This window comes from Tetrao urogallus (genome assembly GCF_951394365.1).
Source record: "Tetrao urogallus genome assembly, chromosome: 4".
NCBI classification, from domain to species: domain Eukaryota; kingdom Metazoa; phylum Chordata; class Aves; order Galliformes; family Phasianidae; genus Tetrao; species Tetrao urogallus.
The window spans coordinates 2,212,006-2,228,817 of NC_136817.1; the positions used below are offsets into that span (position 1 = coordinate 2,212,006).

General features: G+C 41.5%; 1 protein-coding gene across 2 annotated transcripts in view; it reads left to right on the forward strand.

Moving 5' to 3' along the window:
- The window catches only part of GRIA2 (glutamate ionotropic receptor AMPA type subunit 2), a gene marked incomplete at both ends in the record, with an annotated part of 86,043 nt that overhangs the window by 22,328 nt on the left and 46,903 nt on the right, over positions 1-16,812 (forward strand). For both annotated transcript variants that reach the window (XM_079535090.1, XM_079535091.1), the window contains one exon: positions 15,357-15,596. In XM_079535090.1, coding sequence (XP_079391216.1) covers positions 15,357-15,596 — 240 coding nt within the window. The remainder of the gene's footprint in view (positions 1-15,356; positions 15,597-16,812) is intronic.

Below are 16,812 nucleotides of genomic sequence, written 5' to 3' on the forward strand. Positions count from 1 at the left end.
CCCCCCATCAGCTTCTTCTCCACACAGCTCTCCAACCTGTCCAGGTCTCACTGAGGTCTTTAATTTCTCGTCAGCTGTTCTTTGTTTTTCTTTTTTTATTTTTAAACTGTAGATGTGCATCTTCTTCCGATTTGACAGTTACATATTAAACCTACAAGCTGTTATAGAAGTACTTCTATTTGACTTGTTTGTGAGCTTTTTCTGATTCGTGGTGTGGTAGAGAGCACCTTTGATCGTGTAACAAATTAGCAGTGTTTGAGATACACTTTCTGTCAGTTTCTGATCCTTTGGGGAACAAAACATACTAAACTCTGATGACTGCTTTCAATGGAGAGGTTCTATCCAGGTGAAAAGCAAGCGAGAGAGACTGTGCTAATGGGGAGGGTATGGTATCCATACAGAAAAGTTCTGAAGTAAGTACTATAGAAGTGCGAATTCTGGGAAATACATATAAGCTAAAATGTTCAAGTTAACCTCTATGAGTAACAAGCCAGACTAAATGAGACTGATTCCATGCTGTTTCACAGGAAGCTAGGGAATCCATGTGCCACTGCTGAAACTCGTTAAGTTTGTCCTTTAAAAATGCATCATCCTTGTTACGTGGTTTTTATCATTATCAGTGAGCTTTAATCAGGCCATGTTCTCCAGAGGGAAATACGTTTAAACAGTACTCAGTGTAGGTGTTTTGTCTCACGTGGGTATAATGCAGAATTTCCATTTGTTTCTTGTGGAAAAGACTAAGTAAACTTATACAACAGAGTTGACATTGAATATGCAGCTGAAAGAGCTGATTGCAGCTTTCTGTAGTAGGGGTCATGAATTCAAGTGAGAGAAAACACACCTGTGCTTTAGTGGTGGCTTGCCACCTAGGATGAGCCATATGTTTATATAAATGTTACGGAGCAGAGTAGGTGGCGTGCTGCAGCTGAGATCTAGGCATGTCCTTTGCTTCACCGCTTTGCAAGCCATGTGCTATAAAGTATTGTATTTTGTTGCATTACGTGCTGATCAGATGTATTTTTAGAAGCAATTTAAGAGCGTGACACTATACGCATTAGAATGTTGCATGCCCAGAAACTGATTACTTTAAGCAAGCAGTATGAGATACCAGGTGTCCCTGAACGATGTAACCATAGGTAGCATTTCCATGAAGTATATTGTGTGGCCTGCAGAGATAATATTGTTAATCACTATCATTTGGAGTAACATAAATATTGTTTCTTAATTTAACTATGGGAAAAATGCCCAAACATGCAAACCCACCCAACAGTGTTTTCCAAAATTTGAAACAGCTACTGAATTTCAGGTAGGGGAAACTCTCGAATGTTCCTCTTTTCAGTACTAGGGTAGTCTTAGCTGTTCAACCTCAGGAGCTGATGGAGCTGCTGATTTATAGATGTGGAATTTGTGGTGCTCATCAATGAAAAGATACTGCTTGTCTCTGTCATTCAAAAATTTACTGATCTAATGTTTCTGTGGGAAGATGAATGTCCAGCCTACAGATAAAAACACAGACACAGAGATCTTATATTGTTTGTCTAAAGTAACACAGAATGTTGGTAGAGTTGAGATATGTTAATTTTTTTATTTTAATTGCAGTAGCTCAGTCCCATGTTACAGCTCTCAAGCCTGGTTATTTGAAGTTGGGCTACTGCCTCTGCAGTGCACAGCAGCCACTCCAGCTGGCTTGTGCTGGGAATTTAAACAGCCTCTTGAAAGAACAACAGATCAGTCTACACAACGTATGGTATGATTTACTGTAGTTTGCCAGTGCCTTCAGTTCACCTCATGAAACAGATAGCCAAATCATGACCCTTGTTTGAAGTGCCTTTGAAAATAATGAGAAGGCAGGTAACGTTTCTTTGGGGAATATCACCTTTAGGATTATTTCAGTCAATTAGAACTTCAAATGAAAAACCAAACAAGATGCTGTGCAAGATGCCAACATGGGTAAACAGAATGTCTTTTATTGGTTTTACTGTGAGAACAGATGTAACCTGTTCTCATATCAGTGTGAAAAATTAAACACTTGAAGCTTAGTACTTCAATTCTTAAAGTAAATTCATTTTTAGAATGCTGTCAGTGAACAAACCTGAAGTGTAAAATTGATAATAAACTTAAGCAGTCCGGTATAACCAGTTACAGTAGTACACAATTCTGTAACATTTTACTTAGATTTAAATGGAAATAAGCCTTTCGTACCTGCTGAAAATACATGGGTACTTCCACTGAGCTACACAGTTTGGATTAAGAATGCTTTTTCTGAAGGAAATCGCTGACTTGACTACTTTGCTTTTGTTATGGAGTGGTTTTGGAGCATGAGAAACAAATTATTTTTGAACGAAACAAAGCTGAAATGAAACAAATCTGCATTTGTTTCCAGAATCTGCCTGTGGGTGTTCAGTCCGGAAGATCAACCTGAAATTAGTCTGGAATAAAACCTCTGAAATGTGCACGCTTGATCTTCAATACTAACTTTTCATTCTGGAGATCTCCACTGCTCACTAATATACACAAGGCACAATATTAATGATCAGAGCACAGAACATGCTGTGAGTGGCTCTCCAAGTTGCTGGGCCAGTCTAACTAGGTCCTTAGTCTTGCTTTCTGGTGAGCAGTGCAGATGATGTTTTTTCTAATGACTGTAATGTGCTAAGTGTCAGCTGGTTTAAATTGCTGCATCTCTAGAAACCTACAGTTTTCTGGAAGGATAATTGGTACTAAATACTTTATTCTGATGTTTGATACAAAGGGATCTCATCTCTAAGATGTAAATGTGCCTGCAAAAGACATTGTCTTGACTAAAGCTGTGCCTGGAAATGGTATTAGTCTCTCGTCACTATTGGCAAGGGAAATTATGAAGCTTTATTTGCTGTTTCTAAATACGATAGTATTTACTAAGTAGTGTTGGTAAATATTTTAATGATTGTTTATCTCAGTCAAATTATGATAAAATTTTAAAGCAAATAGATTCATTCTGGTAAAAACAACAGCAACAACTCAGGCTCTGAAAATGAGTTTCTGATCCTATGTACTTGGCAGACAGTTTTGTGACATTCCTGTCTGCTGTGTTCAGCTGTTTGTGTAGCCTGTTTTTGGACATAGCACGGAGACAACAGTTGGAATGGGGTGGTGGGATATTCTTACTAAGCCCAACCTTACTACCTCAGAGGCATTCATTCTACAGGCATATTGGCCAGAAGAGACAGGCCAAAGCGAGTTTACCTCCTTTATAATTGTAAAATCTGGCTTTGACAGATGAGGAGAAGGCTGAGGTAGTGAATGAGCTCTTTGCCTTGGTCTTCATTGGGAGCCAGGATTCTAATATTTCTCACATCCCTGAGCTCTGCATCCCTAAATGTCTAGGTGGGGACTGGAGGAGTAAATCCCACCCCACTTTAAGGGCAGAGCAAGTCCAAGACTGAATGCATACAAGTCTGTGGGGCTGGATGGCGTGCATTCCAGGGTTATGAAGGAGCTGGCTGAGGTGGTTGCTGATCCATCATATTTGAAAAGTCTTGGCTATCTGGTGAGATCCTAGGTGACTGGAAAAAGGGTCACGTCATTCCTATTTTATAAGAAAGGGAGCAAAGAGATCTACAGGCCAGTGAGTCTCACCTGTGTACCCAAGAAGATCATGGAACAGATCATCCTGGATGACATGCTTGATCACGTGAGGAATGAGCATATGATCCAAGACAGCCAGCACATCTTCACCAGGGGAAGGTCATGCCTAACCAATCTGGTGGCCTTCTGTGATGGAGTGACGGCATTGGTGGACAAGGGAAAGGTGACCGATGTCATTTACCTGGACTTGAGCAAGGCCTTTGATGTGGTCCCCCACCACACCCTTATCTCCAAATTGGAGGGATGTGGATTTGGTGGGTGGACCACCCGATGGATAAGGAACTGGTTGAAAGGCTGCAGACAGAGGGTGGTCACCAATGGTTCTGTGTCCAGGAAGGTAACGAGTGGTGTCCCCCAGGGGTCTGTCTTGGGACTGGTGCTCTTCAACATCTTTATCAATGACATCGACATTTTATTTGCAGTGGTAAATGAGATGCTCAAATCAAATGCAGAAAGATTGACTGATATTCTGATATTGACACAGAACCTGATAGAGAACCCAAAGGCCCAGAAACTGTGAACCTCAGATGATATCATAGTGCTAAGTGGGAAAATGTTTTCAGATGGGATTTATTCATGGCATGGGTTTTCTCCGTTAATTATTTTATTTCAAGGTATAGTGTTTTTGCGTGTCAGCTTGATCGCTGAGATTAGCTTCCTCAGAGCTATCCTGGCTGGAACTGCAGCAAGTGATTGCAAGGTACAGGGGGTTTCGGTTGGTTCCTTTACCGGGGGAGCCCCGAGCTAACAGAATGGCTCAGCAGCTCTCATGAAAGCGTGGTGCACTACCAGGGCTACGGGTCTGCATCCACACCCCTTGCCTTAGAGAAAGCTTCTGGGAGGGCAGCCACATGTCACTGCCCACCAGCACAGTGAGGAGAAGGCAGCATGTGTGCAGTACCCACAGCAGTGGTGGTAACTTGTGCAGCAAGCCACAAAAGTGCTGTCCCTCCTCGCCTGGGAGACCAGCTTACCTATTGGCAGTCTCTGAGACCACAGATTTACCATGGTCTCCACCAGGCAACAAGCTTACCCCACTAGCCTCTGCTGGTGTTTTGAGAGTGAGCCCAGGGTAGGGGTAAGCCTTGTATTCATCCTTTTTTTGTTATCATAGTTTGCTTTGTCAAACTCTCTTGTTTATTTCATAATTATAACATCTTAATATTCATTGATTATACATGACCCAAACGGAGGCCCTGCTTGAGAATGTGGCTGTTCGGATCTCCAGCTGCAGGGAGTGCCTGAGCCTGCTGCTGCAAGAGGAGGGCAGCAAGAACTCCACCTGTGTGAGGTGTGAGCAGGTAGAAGATCTGTTCAGCATGGGTCTCATCTACCTGGACTTCTGCAGAGCCTTTTACATGGTCCCTCAGCACATCCTTCTCTCTAAATTGGAGAGATATGGATTTGAAGGATGGACTGTTGGATGGATGAGGAATTGGTTGAGCCAAAGGTGTCAGGGTGGAGGCCAGTCACAAGCAGTGTCCCTCAGGGGTTGGTCTTGGGACCGATGCTCTTCAACATCTTCATCAATGACAGATGATGGCATCGAGTGCAGCCTCAGCAAGTTTGCAGATGGCCCCAAGCTGAGCGGTGCAGTCAATGCATTGGAGGGAAGGGAAGCATCCAGAGGGACCTGGGCAGGATGGAGAAGTGGCCATGTGAACCTAATGAGGTTCAACGAGGCCAAGTGCAAGGTGCTGCATTGGGTCGGGGCAACCCCAGGTATTGATACAGACTGGGGGAAGAGCTCCTTGAGAGCAGCCCTGCGCAGAAGGACTTGGGGTCCTGGTGGACGAGAAGCTGGCCATGAGGCAGCAGTGTGCGCCTGCAGCCCGGAAGGCCGGCTGTGTTGTGGGCTGCATGAAAAAGGGGCGGCCAGCAGGAGAGGGAGGTGATCGTCCCCCTCTGCTGGGCTCTTGTGAGGCCCCATCTGCAGCGCTGCGTCCAGGCCTGGGGCCCCCAGCACAGGAAGGACGTGGAGCTCTGGGAGCGGAGCCAGAGGAGGCACTGAGATGAGCAGAGGGCTGGAGCAGCTCTGCTGTGAGGAAAGGTTGAGGGAACTGAGCTTGTTGAGCTTGGAAAAGAGAAGGCTCTGAGGGAGACCTCCCTTCAAGGTCTTCCATTACTTGAAGGATGCAGATAAACAGGAGGGGGAACAGCTGTTTACAAGGGTGGATAGCACAAGGGGGAATGGTTTTAAACTGAGACAGGGGAGATTTAGGCTCAATATTAGGATAAAGTTTTTCCACCCAGAGGGTGATGAGGCACTGGCACAGGTTGCCCAAGGAGGCTGTGGATGCCCCATCCCTGCAGGCATTCAAGGCCAGGCTGGATGTGGCTCTGGGCAGCCTGGGCTGCTGGTTGGTGATCCTGCACATAGCAGGGGGTTGGAACTAGGTGATGCTCGAGGTCCTTTTCACCCCAGGTGGTTCTATGGTTCTTTGTACGTTGTTTGTAGTACGACCTAGATGCTCAAGTTTAGTAATAGAGCGTAGATGGTATAGAACTTCATCTGAGCTCATGAGCCCTGCTCCTGTGAAATCTGAGCACAGGAAGAAGATATCCAGAACTGTAATTTCAGTCACAGTGAGGCAAGTACTGTAGTATTTTGCACTTTGAAGGAAGAATCATTGTTTTACTAGCGCAGCTATGCTTCATCACATACTTGTAAGTTTTGTTAAACAAGGATTTTTTTTTTCCAGTGCTGAACTAATGTTTCTGAAATAGCAGCTGAGAAGTCAAATCCTTAACAATTTGAAATGCATCAAATTGTTAAGGATTAAAGGAACAAACTAATGAAGTGCAAGGAATTGGACTTTCCTTCCTATGCTTGCACAGGGTTCTTATTTTACTTTATTGTCTTGATGCTCTCTGTGCTGTTTTAGTTTTTGAATAACCTCTTTATTGAAAGAATTGTATAATCAGAGCAACAAGGTGTTTGCTAAGGTTTCTAATTAGCAGGATTTTACTGTATTTCTGATTTGTATTACTAATGATGTTTATTGAATGGTATTTGAAGACTTCAGAAATATGTAATGCTTCTGTTACTTCTACACTCCTTGGAAAAATAGGACATGCAGATAGGAACGTGTGTCATGTGAGTACTAGATCATTTGTAAATTCACATAAAGCCTAGCAATTAGTTTAACAGCTAATTGTCCTAGTGAATGTCATCAGTAAGTCATCACTGGAATTAGAGTTCATGTCTTGAACTGCAGCCTAGTAAGACAGGAAAGAAAAGAAAAGCATTTGTGGTGTAGCATGCCCTTTGCTGTGGGATAGATGCTTTAGGTTGGAACAGTGCAGGCTGGAAGTTGTTCCAAGTGGAAGAGGGTTGTGGGTTTGGCTGTGAGGGAGTGAAAGTTGTTAGGGTAGGGAATCAAGGCCTCATGTGTCGGGCTTATTATCACATTAACCGTTAGCTTGTGGAAGATATTCTCTGCAGAGGTATCTTTATGCCAACAGTTCCAGCTAGAAGATTTATTTTAAAAGTGAGTTCAGCCATCTGGAGAGTGTGAGCCTTAGGATAGGCAGGGCAGAGTTGCAGCAAAGTTGCTTGTTGTCTGCTGGCTGTGAGTCTGAAGGGCTGCAAGCTGCAGTGGTTTGCACTATGAGAGGGCTCCCAGTTTCATCAGTTCAGAGAGAGATGTAAGCAGTCTAGGAGTGAATTTCAGCCCTTTTCCTCATATTGGAAGTGTTGCAGGTCACAAATGACTGGCTGGAATATAGCAGATTGTTCCTTTACAACTGTAGTATGAAGTATTTTGAGAGCAACAGGTCGCTTATTTCCTGCTGTACTTTCTCTGCCTTTGGAAATCCTCTTATCTTCTTTATTCCTTATAGCAGTTTTCTTAAGACTTATCTTCATTTTATTTATTTTTTTTTCCAAGACAGTTTCAGTATCTTCTTTCATTAGAGCTGACTTCTCTATAGCTTGAAGCGTGGCTCTGAAAAGCCAGTGGTTTCCTCTTAGATTTGATTACGTGCACCTGCATCCAGAGGTGGTACTTGTTGAACACTTACAGTGACAAATTTTATGTTACTGCAAGATTTTAATTGTTCAGGAAGGTACAAACAAGTGACAGAGGCAGATTTATAAGATGGCTTTAAATCTGAAGGAAACAAATACATGAAAGTTAAATTTCACTAAGTAGAAATAGCACTTTTTGTATTTGAGGGAATTTGGGGAGACTTTGATGCAGGGTAGGGAAGCTTCTGGAAGAATGTTTTGGTTTTTGCAGACGAGGTAAAATTACATTTGGTATTAAAAAGACTTGCCAGGTCACCAGATTCTGAGCTTAGGAAGAATTGTACTTGCAGCTGGTAGTATAGAATTACAGTATGTTGTTATAGTATAGAATGGCTTGAGTTGTAAGGGACATTAAAGATCATCTGGTTCCAAACCTGCTGTGGTCAGGTTGCCACCCACTGGATCAGACTGCCCAGGCCTCCATATAGCCTGACCTTGAAATAGGGATCTAGACAAGTACACTAGCATCCTACTATGTCAGGCTGAGGAAAGCTGGGGTTCTTCAGTCTGGAGAAGAGAAGGCTCTGGGGGACTTAATACCAACTTGCAAGTACCTGAAGGGGCCTACAGGAAAGCTGGGGAGGGACTTTTTAGAATGGCAGGTAGCAACAGGACAAGGGGAAATGGCTTTAAATTGGATGAGGGAAGATTTAGGCTAGATACTGGGAAGAAATTCTTTCCTGTGGGGGTGGTGAGATGCTGGAACAAGTTGCCCAGTGAGGGTGTGGATGTCCCCTCCCTGGATGCATTCAAGGCCAGGCTGTGAGCAACCTGGCCTATAGCAGGGGATCTTAAAGGGTCCTTCTAACACAAACCATCTTATGATTCTGTGATCCAAAGAGATCTGTAAGGATTCACTGGATACAGGCATATTCTTCACGAAAAGACTTGCATTGCATTTTAATTTTATTACAGAGTTCTTACTTTATTCATAAAAGCATAATTGTTTTATCATGGTTCTTTCAGTGGTGTTTGCAGTGATTTCTTTTTCATCATGGTAATTGGCCTAGCAATGAAAAAGATTTTAAAATGCTTACAGTACACAGCCAAGCAATATGTAATTGAATGCAACTGTCATTGAAACAGACTGTTTTTCTGACCTGTTGTTTCTATCTGAGCATGATGTTTATTTACCACCTTCATTACCACCGCATTAGCATATAAAGAAGCGGTGCCATACCATCATGTACTTTCCTAACAGATGGCCCCTAACTTCTTGGAGGCTTTTTTGTACTTGCCAAAAATATCCTATATTGGCACGAAATTTCTTTTCTCAGCGTGAAGTATGATTGACTGGTCAAAATAAATTAATTTGCCTCTCTTCCGGTCTCTGAGCTGCTTTTGCGCTGCAGCAGTCCAGGTTTTGAATCTAATATTTCACAATGATCAAAGCCTTTGTTGCTGAAAATGGTGTGGAAAGTTCCAGTCAGTCACATGATATCTGAACAGTTAAATTCATAGCAGAGAAACCTGAAGACCACATTTCTGCTGGAGAGGTGGCTGCACCATAGTGGTCCTCTACTGATATTGCAGTCATGGGATATAAATTTTGCTTTCTTCTCTCTCTGAGGCTGTGACAGATTCTCCTGCTGTCTGTGTGCAAAACAGAAACCTCCTTTCCTTACTTTGTTTAGTAATTGCCAGGGTGTTGCTCGAAGTTGGAAATTCAGTGTAGCAGCATGAGGTATGGATGAGGAGCACATCACCGAGTTACTAAAGGATCATTTCACTCCTTATTTTTGCGTACGTTCTCAATATTTGTTATTCATCTGTCCAAGTGAGTCTGGTTTTGTTGTTTCATTTGTTTGTAAGCACTGTGTGTGTGTGTGTGTGTGTGTGTGTGTGTGTGTGTGTGTGTGTGTGTATGCACATGCAACCTACAAAGAGGTTGGATGCCCAGTTTGGGTTAGTATTGAATTGCTATAATTCCATACACGCAGATTTTCGTAAATGCTTAGAAAGTCCACCTTAATTAATTGGTGCTGGGGTTAAGAATAGCAAAAAGAGATGTAAAGATTTTTCTGTTGCTTTGTCTTCCAGAAATGCAGCTTATTTTCAGTTCTTATTACCACTGATGTTTTAATTGGCATTGATTTGCTTCCCAGTTTTGCTAAAAGATACCTCGGGACTTTAAAATACCAGACTTTATTTGTTGTTGTTATTCTGTGTTCTACTGAGTCCTAGCATGAAGCTTTGGCCTTTTGTCTTACCTTCCTGAGAAGAAATTTCTCCCTCACATCCACAACGTGATAGTATAAACCAAATGGGTAAAACCGACCACAGAGACAATACAGGAAACCAATACAAAAGAATTCTGTAGTCTTTGAAAGTGCATACAATACCCTGTCTGCTATGCTGCATTTTTCTCAGTAGCTTTGGAAGCATTCCATGCTTTTTTTATTCTCATAATGATTTTCTGATGCGGTTTCAATCTTGTGTGAATTCTTTTGGCAGCTGTGGTGCTTGCTTGTTTATTATTTTTGCTACTATTGCACAGTATATTGTTTGTGGTTCCTTTCTGCTGTCTGTCTGTTCTTAATGTTGCCTTTCAGAGGCTGAAATCAACAACTGGGCATTTGATTTCTGTGTCTTGTTCCTGGCTGCTTCTGACACACCTGTCAGCTTTACAGACCAGGAGGAATTTCTTCGTTTTGGGTCCCTTTGCAGGGGCTGTGTCTGATGTTTCTTCACCCTGATGCTGTAGTTTCTTACGTAGAAGAGAATGATTGGACATGGTTAAATAATATGTGCTAAAGGCTTATTTCCCTATGTCAGTATTGAAGCCATTCCATTAGCACTGTAGCGAAACAATTTACGGCAACAAAATAATGTGTAGAGTGATGGTAATGCCAACAGCATTTAAAATGCAAGCTTTGGAGGGTGAAATGGCTTCTTAGTAATTAAAAATTGTCACCATTGGACAGAAACCGAGTATCAAAACTCTCATATTTACAAATAACAACAATCCTTATGGCAGTTAAAAGAAGCTTAAGTCATATCTTTTACTTTATTGTATCCTCACGCAGGTACTAAGAGACATTTGTTTTAATCATCATATAGTCATAGAATGGCTTCAGTTGGAAGGGCCATAAAGATGTCCAGTTCAAAGCCACTGCTGTGGGCAGGTTTGCCAGCCCTAGGTCAGGCTGCCCAGGATCCCATTCAATCTGGCCTTGAAAATCTTTATAGACTTTAATAGACGAAAGAGGATAATGTAATGGAGAAAGTATTAAATAAAATAAGCTATGAGTACATTACAGTGAAAAGCAGAAACAGGTATAGTATCAATGGAAGGGTAAATAACTGAGCAGGTAGTTTCTGTGTTCCTTTAACACCACATCTATTTCTCATTGCAGACATAAGCTTAAATTTTTTTGTGTGTTTGTGTGTGTGTTGAATGAATCAAGGCCTTAATGTTTGGGAAAAAAAGATTAGGACCCATCTTCAGTGTTCAGGAAAGCAATAACAAGATGGATCTTTGCCTCTTAGTTAAATGGAAAAGAATAATTCAAATAGAATATGTAGAGATCTTAGCAATTCCAAGAAGGTTTTGCTGTAACTGTTTCTCAGATACCTTTAATTATTTACCCTGTTCCTTGCTGTCCCCCTTTGTTTACCAGTCTAAGCAAGGCTGTCTAGAAAAATGATGAGAAAAGGAGCATATTTTATTCTTGTCCTCTTGTTGCTCTGTAGGCCACTGACCACTTCTGGGAAGTACATAGACCTAAAGAGGAATGCTTTGTGTGGAAGAGCCTGAAAGAAATAAATCCAAAGGCAGTTGTTTCTGATGTCTTTAATGTGGCTTTCATGTTTCAGTGACTTCAGAGTCCTTATCACCATGATTATTTTTTTTTTACTCTAATAATCATGAACAGCATGTGATTACTTATCATAAAAACTAACATATTCCAACAGTAACAACATGGCTGTAGACTTGGTGGTCTAATGTATGAACCCTGCCAGAAAGATCTACACTTTCTGCTTTATAACCCCTGGATCACCATTGCGTACTTAAAAATATTCCCTCTTCTTTCCCCTCCTGCCCTCAGAGAAGAAGAGTCCCAAAACAGTTGCAAGCATTTATCCTGTGACATTCTAAATAATAACTGTAGCAAGTTTTTATTATGTTGCACAGGTGCCCTTGTGCTGATCTTTAATAGCAATTTCACACATGCAAGCATAGAACTGAGGAATTTTGGTTCAACCATAACACTGATCACTGCTCTTAAACTTTTGAAGTTTATCCTGTTTTTTATGGTAAATCTTAATATCTGCTAGAGTGCATAATGTGCTTACTTTTAAGATTTGCCTAAGTTTTGCTCTGTCATTTGGGTACTCCTGTTTGAATTAAATGATTTTACATCTTTTTTGCAGGTTTCTTAATAGTTTGAGAAACACACAGTGTTTATGCTTTTATATTGATAGTTGTGGGGATGGAGTGTTTGTGCTTTTAAACTGGTGTAAGCAGATAGAGATGCTGTCACTTCATTTCCTCAGCCAAAGGATGTGCTTTCTGCTCATCCCTGGCTTGGTGTGGGGGAGATTGAGAGGATGGCACTCAGCTTTCTCAGGTGATGTGTACAATTATGGGTGGATGATTTTCTGAATGTAAGGATTGTGGGTTGTAAACTCCTGGGTCTTTTCTGAAGAGAGTGGGTTAGTTGCATGCATCCCCTTGAATGGGTGCAGAGCTCCTTCATTTTTCAAGCACTGTCCAGTGGTATTAGAGGTAATTCAAACAGGAAAGCTGTTTAGAAAATTCACAGCCCTTTTCAGAAGATTTTTTTTCAACTTGATCAGTGTTATACCTCGAATGGACTTGAGATAGTAGGTCCCTCCAATGGTAACGCCTCCTAGTTATTACTGTAGAAACTACAGCAGGTACAAAGAGCACAATAATAATTAATTTATTAATTATTAATCATTTAATAACTTAAGAAACCAGATGAGCTTTAACAACAGTAAGGGTAGAATCATGCACCTGGGAAGGAATAACTGCAAATGTCAGTACAGCTTGGGCAGTGATCTGCTGGAGAGGAGCTCTGCAGAGCAGGACTCGGGTTCTGGTGGACAACAGGTTGGCTTTGAGACAGCAATGTGCCCTGTTTGGACAATGGGATCCTGGGGTGCATTAAAAGGAATGTAGCCAGCAGGGCAAGGGAAGTGATTCTCCTCCTCTGCTCTGCTCTGGTCAGGCCTCACCTGGAGTGCTGCATTCAGTTCTGGGCTCCCCGGTATAAAAAGAAGGCAAAGATCTCCTGGAAAGAGTCCAGTGGAGGGTCACAAAGATGGTAAAGGGCTTGGAGCACCTCTTTTATGAGGTAAGGCTGAGTGAACTGGATCTGTTCAGCCTTGAGAAAAGATGACTCAGAGGTGAACTTATTAAAGCTTATGAATATCTTGAGTGCACACAGCTAACCTGTTTTCAGCAGTCTGTGGGGACAGGACAAGGGGAAATGGCCCTAAACTTGAGCATAGGAAGTTCTGTACCAATATGTGAAGGAACTTCTTCACAGTGAGGGTGACAGAGCACTGGAACAGCCTGCCCAGGAAGGTTGTGGATTCTCCTCCTCTGTAGATATTCAAGACCAGCCTGGATGCCTACCTGTGCAGCCTGCTGTAGGGGGCTGCTTTGTAGGGGGGTCAAACTCAATGATCTCTGGAGGTTCCTTCCTACCCCTGAGATTCTGTGATGCCATTTGACCAAGCGAATTCTCAGCCACAAAGCATTACTTTTCAACATATCACAGTTAGCTACGCATTTTTGCCAGCCATGAAACTAGAGCCTGCAGGCTGTGCTTGTAAGCCTGCACCAGAGGAGGTGACCCACTGTTGCTACTGCTGAATCATATCAGACAGCAGCTCACTGTGCTGACGTCCACTGTTCGGTTTCCATCGATATCCAGCAAGCATCAGTGTGACCATGTGCAATCTTTTCTGCACAGAGGAATTCGGTGGCACGCTTTGGCTTCATACACACTTCCATGTCAGCCACCATTCTGTCAGACCTATCTGTGCTATCTGTCACATGGCAACAAGATGTAATGGAGTATTGGAGGGAAGGTTCAGCCTCTACTGACATGCCACCGACATCTGTCTCTGACATTGCTGGCCAACATAATAAAATAGGAAGCATCACTTTCAGAGCAGCGCTCGTAAATATTGTGTTTATTATAAATAAAGTCTTGTACTCTTGTCCTGGTAGACTGCGCAGCATCCTTTTAGACAGGGGCATTAGTCATTGCTTGTTTTCAGTCATTTCTATCCTCTCACCTGAGGTGAAATTCTGACCTTGTTAAAGTTAACAGGGGATTTGTTGAAGTTGTTGGACTCAGAATTTCACCCAGGCTGTTTTGATACTTTTAACTGAAGCATAGAAATAGTTATGGTTTGAGATCTGTGCTTGCCAGGTTCACGAGGTGTCTGGACAGTGCTGTCACTCATGATACGAATTTTGGGTGGTCCACATAGAGACAGGAGTTGGACTCAATGATCCTTATGGATCTCTTCCCCTCACGTTATTCTGTGATTCTATGGTAGACAGGAAAAGCCATGCAAAGTAAATAGAAATTAATAATAACATGAATAAAGGGGCTTTTTTTTATTTTAATAAGGATGTGATAACTTTAAAAGAGAAAATAACAAATGTGAGAAACTTCAAAAATAAGTCAATTTATTTTTGCCCTCACATGTGAATCGTATTCAAGGATTGGTGCTCTTTAGTGCTCTAAACAGCCAGGAGAAGTTAGACTCAGCTATGCAGTGATTTGCAGCTATCAGCAGGTCAGGTGTAGCAGGGTTTGCAGTGAGGCTGGCTAGGTGCTTTGTCTAAAAGGATTTGCCTCTTGTTCAAGGTGACAGTGTGCAAACCGAAGAATGCGTAGGTGATAGCTCAGAATTAATCAGGGAGGAATTTTTCCTCAATCTATCTTGTTTTTAAAACCTAGGCACTAATATAACTTGCAGTATCAAAGAACAGGATGACCCAGAAGAGCTAGCTCTTCTCTCCAGACTGCATTTATCAGCAGTGTTCATCAGCTGGCTTGAATTGTTTCAAGTGATAAAAATTGAATAATCAGCAGGTGATTTACATCTGAGGTTATTCTTTCTGCAGCATGACTGCAAGTGTCATCCAGGAAGACCAGCTTTTGCTGAATCTGAAAGCACAGAGAATTAAAATAATGCCTGAAACTCGAGTTTAAAACAAATCAACTTATTTTCTGCAGCTAAGAGATCTGCTTCTAGTTCTGGCTTTGAACGTTTTTATTTCTTTCTTTTTTAATTTGGGGCAATATAAAGAATTACACAAAAAGCTCAAGGAGTCTTGATCTCAGAACCAATTTATTTTTGACGTGACAAAAAAGTTATCTGCTTCCTTTGGTGGTATGTGTGATCATGATGACTCATGTTATAAATTCCAGCTGCCACCGATGTTTATATAGGTGCGTTTAATTTCTAAATTACTTGGACTGAAAACACTTGGACCTTTGATGTTTGTTGTTGTTTTTACTGAAAGCTTTATATTACTGATTAATAATGCTAGCACATAATTACCTCCATAACATAGCATTACTGTTCTCTCCCATTGTGAAATTAGACAACTTCATTATTTCTAAGATATATACACACAATAGGATTCTCAGTGCATTTCTGGAAAAAAAAGAATTCCCACCTAACTGTTTTTCTCTCTCTCTCCTAGTCTGCTCCCAGTTTTCAAGAGGAGTCTTTGCTATTTTTGGATTCTATGATAAGAAGTCTGTAAACACCATAACATCGTTTTGTGGGACTCTTCACGTCTCCTTCATAACTCCGAGCTTCCCAACAGATGGAACACATCCATTTGTCATTCAGATGAGACCTGACCTCAAGGGAGCTCTCCTTAGTTTGATCGAGTACTATCAGTGGACCAAGTTTGCATATTTATATGACAGTGACAGAGGTGAGATCCAGTTTTTATCTGTATGCCGTTTGCTAGTAGTCTCTTGCTGAAAAGCTGAATTTGCCTTAGAAAACGAGGAGAGGAATACAGCAAAAACATTTAAATTTACAAATGGTTTCTTAGGACGTGAAAATAGTTTAAATGAGAATGAAATTATAGTGGGCATTAGCAGAATTTCAAGCGTGCTCTGATAAGTTATGAGATTATTTGCTTGCTGTGAAACAGTTCCTATGAGTTTTTGTCTTTTTAAATAATCATCTAAGGATTAAAAAAATAAACTTAAAAGGGCTAAGATACTTTTTCATGTAATGATGCTCGTTATCCACACTCAGCTTTTGAGCCATTTAAAATTAGAGTCGAACACAAACATCAGTAAGCTCATTCTTTCACCAAATGGCTGTTTTCCGTGCTGCAACTATAGCTGATTGCTGGAGTTTACCCTTATGAACTGAGCTCCAGAGGTAGCTGTCCTGTTATTGGAGGCCTGAAGATGCCACCCACTCTGAGTTGTGCTTCAGCTATATTTCAGTAGAGTTAAGGAATGTCTGCTAGCACAGATTTACTCCACACGACATATGAAATCAGTAGCTGAGCAGAAGACAAACAAGAGCCTTGGATGCAGTCCTTTCTCCCTTGGAAGCCACCATTGACAGTACTTGAGTTCTTCCCTGCTGTTTATTATTTTTTTTTATTGATGAACCCAAATCCACTGCTTGTAGGCAACTTTTTCAGGGGTACAGCCTCCACAAGCACAGTGCCCTTTTATGGGTATAATAATTGTGGCCTAACAATTTATGAACTGTGAAAAATTACTTGCGAATGATGATGTATCAATTTTTGGAGAAATAGCATCATACAGCATGTTTTGTTTTGACTGCCCTTTGTGGAATTCCCTTGTCATCATTCTGTTTTCAAGTTCTCCTAGTCCAGTAGTCCATGACCAACTTCCTTCTATTCCCAGTTTCGTATCTTCCCTTTAAGAAGGCCGTCTTGTGTCTTATCTGCATGGCCATTGATCAGAGTTAAATGCACATGAAATCGTAAGGTGGACTTCTGTAAGATTGTAAGTTGGTTAATGTAATATTAAATACACCAGTTTATTGAGTAATGGAGTAATGTTAAATTCTCTGCCTTCTGATGCTTTTTTAAATGTTAAAAGTTGCTCAGATGCTGAAGGGAATACCTCAAAATAGTTCATTCTCACTGTTTTGAGCCC